General features: G+C 26.4%; 1 protein-coding gene across 1 annotated transcript; it reads right to left on the bottom strand.

Annotated features, from left to right (window-relative positions):
• Positions 1–2,573: 2,573 nt before the first annotated feature.
• On the bottom strand, positions 2,574–14,885 carry LOC129955046 (charged multivesicular body protein 6-A-like). The gene is made up of 7 exons (XM_056068191.1): positions 14,519–14,885; positions 12,034–12,143; positions 10,266–10,353; positions 9,183–9,269; positions 8,997–9,062; positions 7,039–7,219; positions 2,574–6,070 (listed from the first exon to the last, which is right to left on the bottom strand). The coding sequence occupies exons 1-7, from the start codon at positions 14,585–14,587 to the stop codon at positions 6,015–6,017; spliced, it is 657 nt and encodes a 218-aa protein (XP_055924166.1). The 5' UTR covers positions 14,588–14,885; the 3' UTR covers positions 2,574–6,014.
• Between the last annotated feature and the right edge of the window lie 3 nt (positions 14,886–14,888).

Raw genomic sequence — 14,888 nt, 5'->3', positions numbered from 1 at the left:
CGTGCATTGTTCGGCTCTACGCGCTATCAGGATGATTCGACCGGTAATTTGAATTTTAAAAAATGCCTCATTTAAAAAATGCTTCTTAAACAATACATAAAATTCATTTAATGTCTTCAAAACCTAATAAGTACACAACTGATGATTTTCATAAATTTCATGAAGAAAATAGTTTTACAATTAATTCTGATATTTTAAGAGAAAAATTAAATTCAATATGTTATCTACAAATGAGAAGTGCAGATCAAAGGAGGCAGAGTTTAAAAAGTTATATTCGGAAATATCAGAATTATTAGAAATTCCTCAGATTAAAGAAATCATGTTGAATAATGTAGTTAGTTCTTTGAATAATTTAGTAGCTAGGATGCGTGGGTTTTTGAATCTTAAAAATAATCCGGCTTCTGTTACACTTAAATTTTAAGTTGCACCTAATCAAAAAATTAATCCGCAGATTAAGCTTTTTAAAACTTCTCATAGAAAAAAAAAAAGGAACTGCTCGGCCCGTGAAAATTGCAATAAGAAGCAAAAATTAAATGAAGAACTCTTTGATGAACCTAATAAATCCTTTAATGTTAAAAATTCTGAAAGTGTTAATCTTGATGTGTTTCATAGATTTAATAAATATCACAAAAGCTATTGCTACATTAACTATTAATAATAATGATCTTTCATTTTATATGTTAAAATCTTTAGATCCATATGTTACTGTCAAAGAAGAAAAATATCTTAAATCAATATCATCAAATTGAAAAAAAGGTTGGCTATACGATTCAGTTATTGATGCATTTGATTTTGTATTAACTAGAAGATTCACAAATTTCAAAGCTATAGAATCTTTTCACTCTTTTGATTTTTAATTAAAAAAAAACAAAACATTCTTCAATTTCCTTGGATTTGAGAAATAGCAAATTTTGATTTTCTTATAATTCCTGTAAATTTAAATTCCCATTGGGCTTTTATTATAGCCGATTTGAAAAATAAAATGTTTGAATATTTTGACCCATTTTGTTATAAGCCAGATAAGGATACCTCAACATTAATAAACTGTTGTATTAAATTATTCGCTCGATTCAAAGAGCCACTGGCAGATTGTTTTTCTACCTCATGTAAAACAAATAAAGGATTTTAATTGTGGTGTCTATATTAGTTACTATGTACATCAAAAATGAAACAATTTATCATTGACTGAAAATTTCGATATAGTTGTTTTTAGAGCATTAATGTTTGTACAAATCACTGCAGGCTTAAATTTTTAAAATGCTAGTTTTGTTTTGAATACACATTTTCAGCATTGTATGCTCACTACATATCTTTAAAAAAAATGGGAATTGGACAGTACATCATTAATGTTTTAAACTTTAAATTAATAAAATTCCCAATGGTCGGGTTTAGGTGACTGTCTAGACATTTTCTGGCTTTCACTTAAGCTCTTAACGTTTAGGAAAATTCCTTGTTTATTTTAGTTTCAGTAACAATCAAATGCGAATTATCAGTGTTGCACTGATGTGAGAATGGAGAGCCCAACTTCCTAGTAAGTATATGGAATTTAAATCTGTAATATAAATTAAAAGATTATGATGCGAGTTCTAGAAATTGAAGTGTGTGCTTGAAGGGTTGAAAAAATTTGTAAGTATTCATGCTGTTGCTTGCGTAATTAAAAATTCCATCTTATTTATTTTGTTTTCTAATAAAGGAATAACATTCCCAATGGTTGGGTTTAAGTGATTGTCTTGATATTTTCTGACTTTCTCTTTAGCTTTTAGGAAAGTTCCATTTAAGTATTTTAGATTCAGCTGAAGTAATCAATTCTGCATTGAAATTGGAATGGAGAACTAATTTTCAGGAATGTTCAAGAACCTTTTTAAATGTGGGAAGCTTTATTTAATGTAAGCTGAAATGTACTGTAAAAATTTTTCAGTAATAGGAAATGGAAATTCAGTTACAGTGGTTTTCATTTGCATCTGAAATAATCATCTTATAAGAATTGAAAATGTAATCAAATGTTTATTAAATATCCTTATGCATGCGCTTGAAAGAGGACAACTTTGTCACTTTTACTTGTTATACGAACCCTCAGGCATAGTCACGCCTCCTCCAGGATGATTGACATGGTACATTTTGTCACCGATCCGAGTACTTTTCCTACCAGGCATCTGGTTCCGTAAATTAATTGTGAATATCGATTCATCGTGAACCACTAGGCGAAAGCGGAAGTATAATGGAATCTCTTTTTTTATGCACATATGCTTAAATGAGAAAATATGAGCTGTGAATAAAATTGTGAATTTAATCTGAATTAATCCTCTTTGCTTTTATTTCTGAAAATGAATATTTAGCGATTAAACAAAGGACAGCCTACAACAGCAAATATTTTTCCATAATGGTATCATTCAGTTAGGGAACAGAAAACAGTTTCTTCCAAAATGACATTATTAAAACAAATATTTTGATATATTAGAATATGACAGGATTTATAGAGATATTAACAAAAATTCTGTATTAAAGTGAAAAAGAATAAAAAGCAAAAAAAAAAAAAAAAAAAAAAAATTTCAAAACAAAATTGAAAACACAAATTAATTGCAAATATCTCTTTATTGTATCACGATTTATCGTGAACATGATTTCGATAAATAGATATTTTTCGTAAATTGACCCATCCCTATTTGTAACTACCATGTATGGCGATGGTGAAGGTCATGCAAAGTTTTCGCAGCCTTGTCCAAGGTCCACAATTTTATGCAGAGATAGGGAAATCAATTGGAAGTATGTTAGAATATTTCAGAAAAACCATTCCCATTGGTTGCTATTTAAGAATCGAAATTTTCTTTTTATTTAAATCAACCTCAAGTTGAATTCTGAATAAAAATGAAACATTTTTTAAAAGTTTATTAAATTTTTTCAAAGATATACATATAAATATTTCTGTACATAATTCTTTGATTTTCACACATATAGTGCAAAAGTTCCATTCAGAGCTGCAAGAGGATTAAAATAAGATTTCTAGCAGAAGCACCATATCTGACATTTTAAAAATTGCTTGGAATCTAATCTTTTTCACAAATACACACCATAAAACAGCCGATTTTAGATTACTTAAAATAACATTTAAGAAAGAACTAGAACTATTTCATACTTAAAAATATTAACCACAAATAATGTAACAAATATTATAAATGCAAATATATGAAAGTCTAAAAACTGTATATGAAAAAAAAACATCTGTTAAAATTAAGTGAAAGTCATTTTGAAGTAATCAAACATTTCATCTTTAATTGAAAAAAAAAAAAAAAAAAGATATTCTAAAATATTTCAAGTTTCAAGTAGGTGTTGAACTTCCCAGTATAAATTAGTTTAAATGCACTTTCAGACACATTTGACGCACGTCAGGAAATTTTTTTTCTTAAATATTTTATTAATTTTTTTAAACAAAATGATAGGAAGCTTAATTCACAACATGAAACAAATTAAAATCTGAAATAAAGTATTCAAACAAAAACTAAATAATAAAATATTATATTTTCTCATTTTACTGTTGCATTTCTGTCGTTCAAACCGCAATATGTTATCGATCATATCAAAAATAGAGACAGTTTTAGATTACTTAAATTCTACACGTTTTACATTCACAATGAAACTAAGAAAGAAGATAAGAGAAAAAATCCTATGAAGGCAGTAACAAAACTTAAGAGTTCTAAAGTTGGAAATCCTGAGCTATCTGTATAAATAAAAAACAGTAGCTTGAAATAAAATCTATTGATGAACATAACTTGGTTTAATTTAAAATTAGATTTAAATTTAATATTGAAGTAATAAAATCACAATCTGAGGATGTTTCAATATAAATCAGCTAATGATAGAAGACACGAAATTTTAAATACTGAAATCTATAAATGTAAAAGAAGTCATTAAATGCATTGAGATTTATGTATTTATATGCATTCATTTTGAATTCTATCACTTAAACAGTTACAAACATACATTAATGTTTTATGATTGAAATGAATCAATGCGATCATTTATTTATTTTTTTACTTTAATACAATACTTTTTCATAAATTATTCACTTAATGACAATAATCATAGCAATAGTTAATATTAACTCAATAATGGAATATCATAAAAATATAAGTGTTAGTTGGCATTTGTAGTAACTGAAAGTATTTTTTTCTTTAAATTTCCTTTGAACTCAATGAAAGACATTATTATGGCACATATTTAACATATAGATGGGCAGAAAAGAAGAATGTAGATAATCTGCATAAATATGATCTAATGAAGTCTATCTCTCAGCTGGAATACATTTATTAAAGGGACTTAAATAATGAAAGTTTTTTAGTGCCCTTTCTCCTTTTTAAATCCATTTATTTTAATCTGCAAGTTAGAAGCTTTAAAAAAATAACATTACAAGCTGCAAAAAAAAAAAAAAAAAAAATCTGATTACAGATCACCTTCCGGAAGTTTAATTGATTATCTCACATGTAAAAAATGATTTAAATTTTTTTTTTTTTTAAATCACAAAACTTTTTTAACACAATTTACATACTATAATAAAAATTTGGAGAGAAAAATAAAGCATTAGTCTACATTGACTTATAGGTATGAAAATAAAACTGTAAAATAATATTATGAAAATTTAAAGTAATTTAGAATAAAATGAGGGAAAAAAAAAAACACCTACACAACTTTTTAAATATAAATACATATTATAATAAAAACTAGGAAAAAAAAATTAGATCATACTGACTTATAAGCATGGAAACAAAAATAAAATTTAATGTTCTAAAAATTTAAAAGTGATTTAAAACAAAATGGAGGGGGGGGGGTTAAATTTTTTAATACAAGTCACATATTATGATAAAAATTTGAAGGGGGAGGGGCGAAACATTAGAACACATTGACACACAAGCATGAAAATAAAACTGTAAGAATACTGTTTTGAAAATTTAACTGATACTTGATAATAATTTGAATAAATTACAGTAGCTCTTGTAAAGCAAAATGAAAAGCACAAAATCAAATATGCTGAAAAAGGCTAGGGGGAGGGAGGGATTTCAGTGTCCTCTAAAAGTTGTCCTATCATCTTGATGATCAGGAAAATAAGTAATACTAAGTTCATCTATGCTTACCAAATCTCACTTCAATGAATTTGTATTTCATATATCTGAAACTCTTGATTATAATCAGATGTTGAAAGTAACTATTGAAAGAAAATGAACCCAACTATCATAACAAATTTTGTGACACTTGTTTACTGTAAGTTGGTATAAAAATTATCAATAATTAAATTTCATTTCCATGAAAGTATTAAAATTGCAAATTATTAATTTTCGGTTCCAGAATTTAGTGATACATTTTTCAGAGTAATAAATTTTTTTTTAACCATAATAAAAATAAAACTCTGCAGTTCAAATATTCAGAAGCAAAGAAATTAATTTTAAAATATTTTTCTTGCAATAACACATATGTATTTACTTTCTTTATGCAATAAAAGTGCTGATATTCTATTCTATTTTCAACTGATGTATTACCGACGTATTGATAATAAGCACATAATACAATATTCTGTAATAAATTCTTTATAAAATCAATCTATTTTATATTTTGGAATATCTATTTCATTAAAAATCTACATTACAATATGCACTTCATTTTATAATAGTATATGCAATTTTATCAAAAATCTTTTCCCATAAATTTGAAAAATTCTTCAGAGTAACATATTTGAATACTTTTTTCAGACAAAAACAAAAATTCTAAAAATACAGAATTTGGAATTATAAATCAAGATTCCTTGCAACTGTATAATTTTCTCCTCTAATCAAAACCATAACTTATAATATTTTTAAAAAATCAATTTCCATTAAGTGGCCAATTATCATCTCATATATTCACACACAGACTTTGGATTTAGCTTGCAAGACATTTAGATTCTGAATCACAGTATTGTCCAATTCATCAAGTTCCCAGAACTCAGGCATTGGAACTTGCAACAGGTAAGGCAAATTTCAAGTTATTCATGAAGCAGCGACTAGTTGAGGTGCTTCTTTTCTCCTCACCTTCTGCTTTGGTTCTAGAAATAAATTTAAAAAAAAAAAATCTCTATTAATAATAAAGAATATCTGTGTAATTGAGCTAAAATATTTGCCCAGATGATTCCAAATTTAATGGAAAAGAAAAGAAGGCGAATATTTTTTTCAAATTTTTAATTAGAATTTTAAATTAAGAGAGGTTTTGGTGCTTTCACATGATAATTTCCAAAAATATAAACACATTTTTTAAACTGTTTTTAAAAACCATTTCAATTATCTTTTTTATGATACCAAATTATTTATATCTTTTTTCCTTTGAATTTCAAAAATAAAAAATATATATATATTCTTACATAATTTTTAACAAGATATTTCAGTGTCGCGATGAAATTCAAGCAACTTTCCTCTTTATATCTAATATTTAAATGTGTGAGTTTTTCTATTGTTAAAAAGTGACAAAAGTCTGCTTATTATCTCTGCAATTTACACAGACAATAAGAAAATGAATTCACAGTATAGCAAAAGATGACAATTTATTAAAAAATAGTTTACTTGGACATTTTAAGAGCATTATGGTAATCGATTCTACAGAAAAAATTCATTTAAATAATAAAAAGCATAAGTGTATGGCTATTAAAATAACAAGATAATAAATTAAATACCAGCCTGTCATCATTGTTTTTACATTTTATTAAAAAAATGAGAGACAAAGTAAAATTACTTTATAAATGAATTTTGTAATTTTTACTAATTTTTATTTCATTTTGATTCATTAATGAATTCTGTTCCATCAGAAAGATCAATAAAATAAGATTATTTTAATGTAATTTAAATGCAAGATGGAAAGATAAATGACAATTTGCAGAAAGGAAAAACATAATAGTTTCAGTGTGATTTTTCATATGACATTTCAATGTGATTATCAAAAATTATGGCAAACTAATTTTTACAAATGCAACAATTAATATTTTTTTTTTACATTCAATATATTTTTTAAGTTCAATACTACCTTCTGTGGGTATTTCTGGCAGATTTAATTCCTCATCTTCTATAGGCACCTTATCACCTTCACCAGCAATGGGCTCTGTTACAGGTGTTGGGAGGCTTTCTGCTATAATCGATTCCAATTCATTCATTACAGCTTCTTCATCTTCATCAGTCAATTTACCTCCAAGTATTTCATCAATTTCCTAAAAGTACAAAATGTACACTTTAAAAAGTATTGAATCCCTAATAGATATACATTTGGATTTTGTGTCCTTGCTCATAAATGAAGTCAAAATCAGAGTAAATAATTTTTTTTTTATTTGTAATAAAAAGGTACAAATACAACATTTATTCTTATTGTATTATTTAACATGTCAAACATTAATAAAAGAAAAACAAAATTAATATAAATTTATTTTTGTTGCTTTAACTTCAGCCATATTTTTTAATGTTTTAGAAGTAGCCTCCCTCCCCTCCTTGAACATAAGGGAAAAAATTAGGATATCAGTTCATGGTTAATCTTTTTTGACAGAGAAAGTTATTTATTGTGCTAATCTAAAAAAGCAAAAGTTCTGGTAGAAAGATAAAATGACTGTTTCAGCATTATTTGTAATCTGAATATTCCAATTGATTAAATATAAAAAGTATGGTCTTCTATGCTGAAATCTGTTATTATATTAATCAGCAATTATTTCTAATACTCACAACCACAATTTATTGTTTCTTCATTGTTTAATTTTTTCCCCAGCCAGATTGTTCCACTTCATTAGTTTACTTCAGGAATTTTACTGAATCATAAAGTATAATATATCATGTTTCAAGCATGTGCATCACTATCAGTAAAACAAAATACAAGGGGGCGTTCAATAAAATAAAGTAGCAAGTACCCATAGAGAATAAGTTTCTTATGAAATAAAAATCTGTGGAGGTAGAAATACACTCGTATATATCACGTTTCTCCATAATCACCATGGTTGTTGAAACATTTGTGTCATCAGCAAACAAATCTATCCACACCGGCATTTAGAAAGAAAAAAAAAAAAAAAAAATCAAGGCCAGGGTTGTAAGACCAAACAATAATAGATTCCTAAAATTTGGCTCCGACATGCTCTTTTCATATCAGATCAGATGATGCATCCAAATTTCGTCTCTTGTAACAATATGGTGCAGAAATGAACCTTTCTGATATCATGAAGGGACCATCTTTTTCACAAAATTTGCCATCCGAGTGGTACCAAAGAATACATGCAGTATGTTAATTTTTTGTGCATGATACTTAATACCTTGTCCATAGAGATGTTGAATTTGTATACAATCTTCTTCACATGGGTGCAATGATTTGATTCAAATTAACCTTTGACAGGTGTATAGTGTCATCTGTGGAGGTTGAACTCATCCATTCTTACTTTAGCTCGTCTTGTAAATTTGTCCAGCCCGATTTACATTTCTTGCACCAAACCATATCTCCTTTTCTGACATTACACACACTCTGTAAATTTTCACTAACTGGCGATGAATTTCTACTAGGAATGTTTTCTTTTAACGAAAAAATTTTATAACATTTTGCATTTCAATCACTGACCATGTTATTCATCAATAGTGCATCTTTAATGAGATTTCAGAGAGCTAAGATACAAATTTTTCTATTTAAAGGTGATGTTTGAATGCTGTGATTGTCTTTTCTACTGAAAGAAAGAGTTCAATTCAAACATGGAATTTGCATACCAAGAGAATTCTTATTATCTTACTATTTGAACCACCTACATATATATATATAGTTATTTTCCAAATAAAAAACAAAATTTGCCATTTTTCATAAAATGAGAGCAGCTTAGTGTGCCAAGTACAATAATTTTCCAACACAAAACATACACTAAAACAACTTTCGTACAAACAGAAAAGTGACATTTTGAGTTAATGCTTAATCCCGGTTGTGGCTGAAATTAGGTGAATGGAAATTTACTACTAGTTTCAACTTACTTGTTGTTTTTCAATACCCTCACGTGTTTCATCCATGATTCTTTCAATATCATCTATAGAAAGCATCTAGAAATAAAATATAAAATAACAAACAATAAAATATCTTATTTTTGCTTCATTTTTATGCTTGAAAAACATTAATTTTTTATGATTTAAATTTTTAAAAAATATTTCAAAAATACTTACCTCATGTAATGTTTTCAAAGATTCATTTCCAACTTTTAATCCCTGAATTACTTGTTGTTCAATTTGAGCAAATTCAATGTCATGGCACTATAAACATAACAAAAAATTATATAAATATTATGTTTCATCATTAATAAAATTTTTAATCATTCAAATTATTTATAACATCAATGTGATACATTTTGTTTAAGCTTAATGCAATAGTTTAATCCTTAATGCAGATCTCTTAATATTTAGCCTTCTTAATTCTTTTCTAACATGGATAAATACCAAAGAAAACAAAAACAAACGAGAATAGACCGCTTAGACAAATAAAAAGTAGAAATAAAAAAAATTAAAAAAAAACCTACGAATGGTATGCACAACATCTTTTATCAGGTGTAATTCATAATTGCTAAATAGCAGATCTACCTAAATGATGAAGAATTCAATGACTTCCAAATACATGTCTAAAAATATTAGATCCATCAATATTTATTCATTAACTAAAATACTGCACAAGCAAAATGAAATTGATGTTCTCTAAGATCAATGCACTAATTTGAAACCAGAAATGGATGAGTAGGAATATGTGTCTTAGCTGAAAATATGACCAGGACTAAAAGAGCAGCATGTTCTCAATATCTGTACACTATATCACTACAAAATTATATCACCTCCACAAATTTAGCATGCATCAACCTGGCACATACAAGAGTTATTTGATGGAATCAAGACCCACAATAATCACAAATCTGACACCAGACTTGAGTGCATTAGTAACCTTATTTCCATTACCAATTACATATTAACCACTATATTTACTAAGAGGTCAATTAATTATTGTATTATAACAAGATAAAATATTTAAAACAGTCAGAATTTCTTAAACTGTATATAACTATTAAAATATTTAAAAGTGTTTAAGAATATTTTTATTTGATGACAATAAAATAATACTTCAAGTGAACCAAAAATTCAGTATGAATCAAATGTGTAAAAAGTATTTCCTTTTCACAAAAATTTTAAGAACATAAAAAAATAAAAACATAAGAGAATAATAATGCATGCCATAAATATTTTCAAACAATTTTTAAACTTTACCATTTGTTCTAAATTTAGTAGCTGTCCATCAGTTTTAGTAAGCATTTGCTCCATAAATTTTTTCTTGCGTAGCAACAATTTGGCTTTGCTATAAAAGAAGAAGAAGAAAAAAAAAGAATAAGTAAACTCAATATCTGTGGTGTAGAAAGAATGTATAGCAGATAAGTGGTTAATGAACATTTCAAATTCAGACTATAAAGAAACCAGGCAAATATTTTCACATGTTTTTTTTTTTAAATCTTAGGAACACATTATTTACTATCATTCAATGCAATTCCAAATGGATTACTTGCTTTAAATGCCCATTTTTACATATAGTAGAGGCCCATTAGAGAAAGTACATTTTTGAGATTGATGGCTTGTAACAGTAATTTTATTAAAAAATATTCTAATTTCCAAGATAATTTAATCTAGAATTTAATAAACTAATTTTCATAATGGATATTTGTACCAGAGCAGCAGCTGTAAAAAAAGAAAGGCCATATTTGGAAAGCAGCAGTTCAGAAACAAGCATTTCTTTTATATATTTTGGGCATTTATATTTCCATTACATTTACACTACTCCTGCCAATGTCTTTTAGTATCATACACTCCCAGATCATAGCACTGACTGGATGTTAAAAGTGTGTAATGCAATCAGGAAGAAAGATTCCTTTTGGTCTTATCACTCCAAAGCATATTGTTCAGCCATCATGTTAATATGAATTTGAGCTCAGTTTAAATTTTCAACCTTTGTTTAAAATTTAAAAATAAAATTTTCCATGGAATTCTTGCATTTAAATTTTTTTTTTTTTGAAAATACATTGAATGGTCCTCACAGTCAACTTCACATTGCATTGAGCAACTTCACTTTGTATACTTTCAAATTATTTTCTTCTATCTTATACACACAGCCTTTTCCGTATTATATTACCACTTGGTGTTACGTATCTTTCCCTGCCTTTACCAATTAATCTTTTAAGTGAAGGGTCTTTTTTTTAATGTTTTTTTTTATTTAGAAATATTATTTTTAGTTGGATTGCCAACCATTATTTCACCCAGTTTTATTAATAACTAAAGCATTGATCATGCAATAGTAAAAGCTTTACAATACTGTTTGAGTGATTAATCAATTTTTTGTGCCTTACTTTATACTTTTTCACATTTTAATAAAGCACAGAAAGGAAGAACACCAAAAAACAGAGACCAACTTGACAGCAATAACAAGAAAAGATCTGCTCTCAGTTCCAAAACATGGCATTATTTATCAAATTCTATTGATAACTAGACACACCTCAATGGATAATTAAATAATAATGTTTGTAAGCTATATTATAATGAAGAAAACTGTATGCCACCTTTAGTGCAAAAGTTGTGTTTGTGTACATTTTATTTTGTCAACTTAACCAAGATGTGTTCTTTCTTCATGCGATTTTGCTATAGTTTTAAGAAATAATGGTTGAGCATTATATATTATATCATTGATTAAATTATCTTTAAAATGATACACAGATTTATGATATTATTGTAAATACTATTGCTGCTTTGAGCCATTACATCTACAAAATGCCCTTTTCCAGTAATTTTAGACACCACTATAAGCTAAACTTGCAAATATACTTCAGTTACTCGGTTTTTTTCCTCCTTAATACATAAATCATAGAAATTAGTTATCTTTACATTTGAAAAATTCATATAAACATCTTTACATATAAAAAAACATCTTATACTGTTAATTCATAAATCATATGTGCTATTTTAAATTTTTAACAATCATTACTATACTTACTCTTTCCTTCCATCTTGAAGAAGTTGTTTAGCTAATTTTCGTTCAGATTCTAAATTATTTAATATTCTCTTCTGGTATTGTTTTAGTTTATCTCTTTGTTGTTTCAGTTGCTAAAATAAAAATATTAAATTAAAATATGCATTAATAATATTTGTATTGTGATATATAAATATATCTATGTGTGTGTAATGACCATTTAATTTAATTTAAAACATAATTAATCTCATAATTTTTATCTTAAATCAGTCTATGTTACTTAGTTCTAAAACTTACTCCTAATTCTTGATCCATATCCCAAGTTTTTAGTTATTTCTAACACACTTTCTAAAAAAATTGCTACCCATCATAGTCTCTTACTCTCAGAGTGAAGGGATAAAAATCCCTAACTCCTATGCATTCCTTTCAAAGATATCTAAGATTCCCTTTCCAAAGTCAATATGTGTCAAAGAAATACTTATCAAAATCTCTCAGTAAAATCACTAAAAGGAAAAATTTCTGTCTTTAGCTCTGGTGCAAACAAATATGCTCCATTTTTTTCTTGTTTAGAAATTACTGCCCTCCTGTTATGAAAAAATTAAAAGTTCATTCCAAAAATGTCATCTTTTTGGCTATGCATCTACCAAAATTATGATATGTATAAAGCTCAAAGTTTATTATTCTTACCCATTCTAAAAATTTTTGCTTCAAAAGTTAATTCGGCAACCTAAAATCTCTCTGCAGAGATACTGTACTAATTTCAAACAATCACATCATAGAAACTAATTTCCAATTAAAAGCAATCCAAGAAATCCTTCATCAGTTTAATTAACATTTATACTGTTATAAACTAATGTATTAATTGTTTTTAAAGCATCATTCAAACTGCAACTCTAAAAAATTATAAACCAAATGTACACTTTTAAAATAATATTTAAAATAAAATTAATGCTGCTATTTTGTAATAAGATCCTTATTTTACTCTTTTATATCCTTATATTACTCTTTTAGGTTAGCACATTTATTTTATAAATATATAAAAGACAATTAATAGATGATCATAAAACATTTTTAAAAGCTTTTTGGAAGAGAATATTATATATATATATATAGAGAGAGAGATGATAATTATAACCAAAAAGATATTCCAGAAAAATAGTTTGCTCGCTTCATACTGATAATTAATATCGATGCCATACAAGTTTAAAAAAGCATAAGTGTAAAATTATTTTTATATATCAGAATCTATTTATATAATTATTTAAATTCCAACCAAATAATAAATTCAACATACATATGCAATTTTTAAAAAAATCTGTATTGCATACATATTCTGCATGCAAATCTGTATGCATATTTTTTAAAAAAATCTGTATTATATGTTTAATGAATGAAGTACAAATAAGTTACATATTATTTTTTTATTAAAAAAATGTCTTTAATTTTAAATAATACTAACTATAATAAAATTAATATTATTCAATCATTTTTACACTAAAAATTGAAAAAGTTACGATTTTTCTTTTTTAAAAGCCTTGATAATAATTGTTTTTAATTTGTCTTGAAAATAATCAAAAATTCAGTTAAAATTGGTAGTATTGAGACAGAAATTTTTTTTAAAAAAATAAATAAGAAAACAGCAGTGGAATCCCACATAAGCCATTATTTTGAAATTAAATTACATTTTTATAATATTCTACAAACTTATCATGTCAGTTGATTATAACTAAACACTTTTATTTAAAGTGTAATATATTTGGTGATGCAGAATTTGTTTCATTGCAAGGATGAGATTCTATTTATCTGCTCTCACAACTAACAAAATCCTAAAATGTTACTTAAATCTAAGGGCAGCCAATTGAATATTTCAAATATTCCAGAATGCTTACAGAGATTACTCTACTTTTGTACAGTTCAAAAGTTAATTATTTTAAATACACAAAAGCATATGAATTCCTGCTTCCAGGATTAATAAAGTGGCAAGAGACTTTAAATGTACAGTTCAAAAATTTCTAATTATCAATGTACCAACATACATAAATTAGATTCCTTTTCCCAGGGTGGATGCTTTGAAAGTTAAATAAAATGATTGTCCATATTGATGCTTTAAGCTTTTGAAGAAGCATTATTCCTGAGAACTTACCATTCACTATCCAGCTCCCCGGGCAATTTAAGAACCTGAACTAAAATCTGAAATGTATTTTGCAATAAAGGTAAGCCTTCCAACCAATAATTATGTTATTAGTTAAATTTACATACGGTGCAAAAAAAAGAAAGAAAAAAGAAGCATATTTCATTACATTTTTAAGATAATAGAACAATTTAAAAATGTTCAAAGCTAAAATTATAGGAAACAAATATATGCATATATTACGTTAACATCATGCTATCATTTGTATTAAATTATACTTCTGTAAAACTTATTCAAGATACACACTGTAAATAGTTTATTGTAAACAAAACCTTATTAAAAAAATTATACAATACGAATAATAAAATATTCACTTACCAAAACAGCCTTATCTTGCTCTGTAACTCTAGTTTCTTTCTTTTTACTTTTTCCAAAAAGTATACCCATATTGTAATTTTTTATTATTATTACTAAAAAACGAAAACGAAACTAGTAAATTGAATTACACGGAGGACGACATTTTAAATTTTGTTTACAGTGACAATTGCAGTTCAATCTATCCCCTGATAGATCTAAATTTAATATTTTATATATTAATTTACATGTATTATTTATTATAATTCTCATTATAACTCTCCACGATGAGAATTTTAAATTTATTTATCTTATTTCTGTTAATGAAAACTAATATACAATTATTTATATGCAATAACGATTGAGCATTTTATTTCTGGTTAATAGCGTGAAA

This window comes from Argiope bruennichi, chromosome 2, assembly GCF_947563725.1.
Source record: "Argiope bruennichi chromosome 2, qqArgBrue1.1, whole genome shotgun sequence".
Classification (NCBI taxonomy): domain Eukaryota; kingdom Metazoa; phylum Arthropoda; class Arachnida; order Araneae; family Araneidae; genus Argiope; species Argiope bruennichi.
Note: the sequence above shows the minus strand (reverse complement) of the source record. Positions and strands in the feature narration are given on the sequence as shown.

Coding starts and splice junctions, on each gene's coding strand:
- LOC129955046 (XM_056068191.1), bottom strand. CDS start 14,587: ATGGGTATACTTTTTGGAAAAAGTAAAAAGAAAGAAACTAGAGTTACA. Junction 10,354..12,033: donor CTTCAAGATGGAAGGAAAGA/GTAAGTATAGTA, acceptor CTTCTTTTATAG/CAAAGCCAAATTGTTGCTAC. Junction 9,270..10,265: donor TACTAAATTTAGAACAAATG/GTAAAGTTTAAA, acceptor TTATGTTTATAG/TGCCATGACATTGAATTTGC.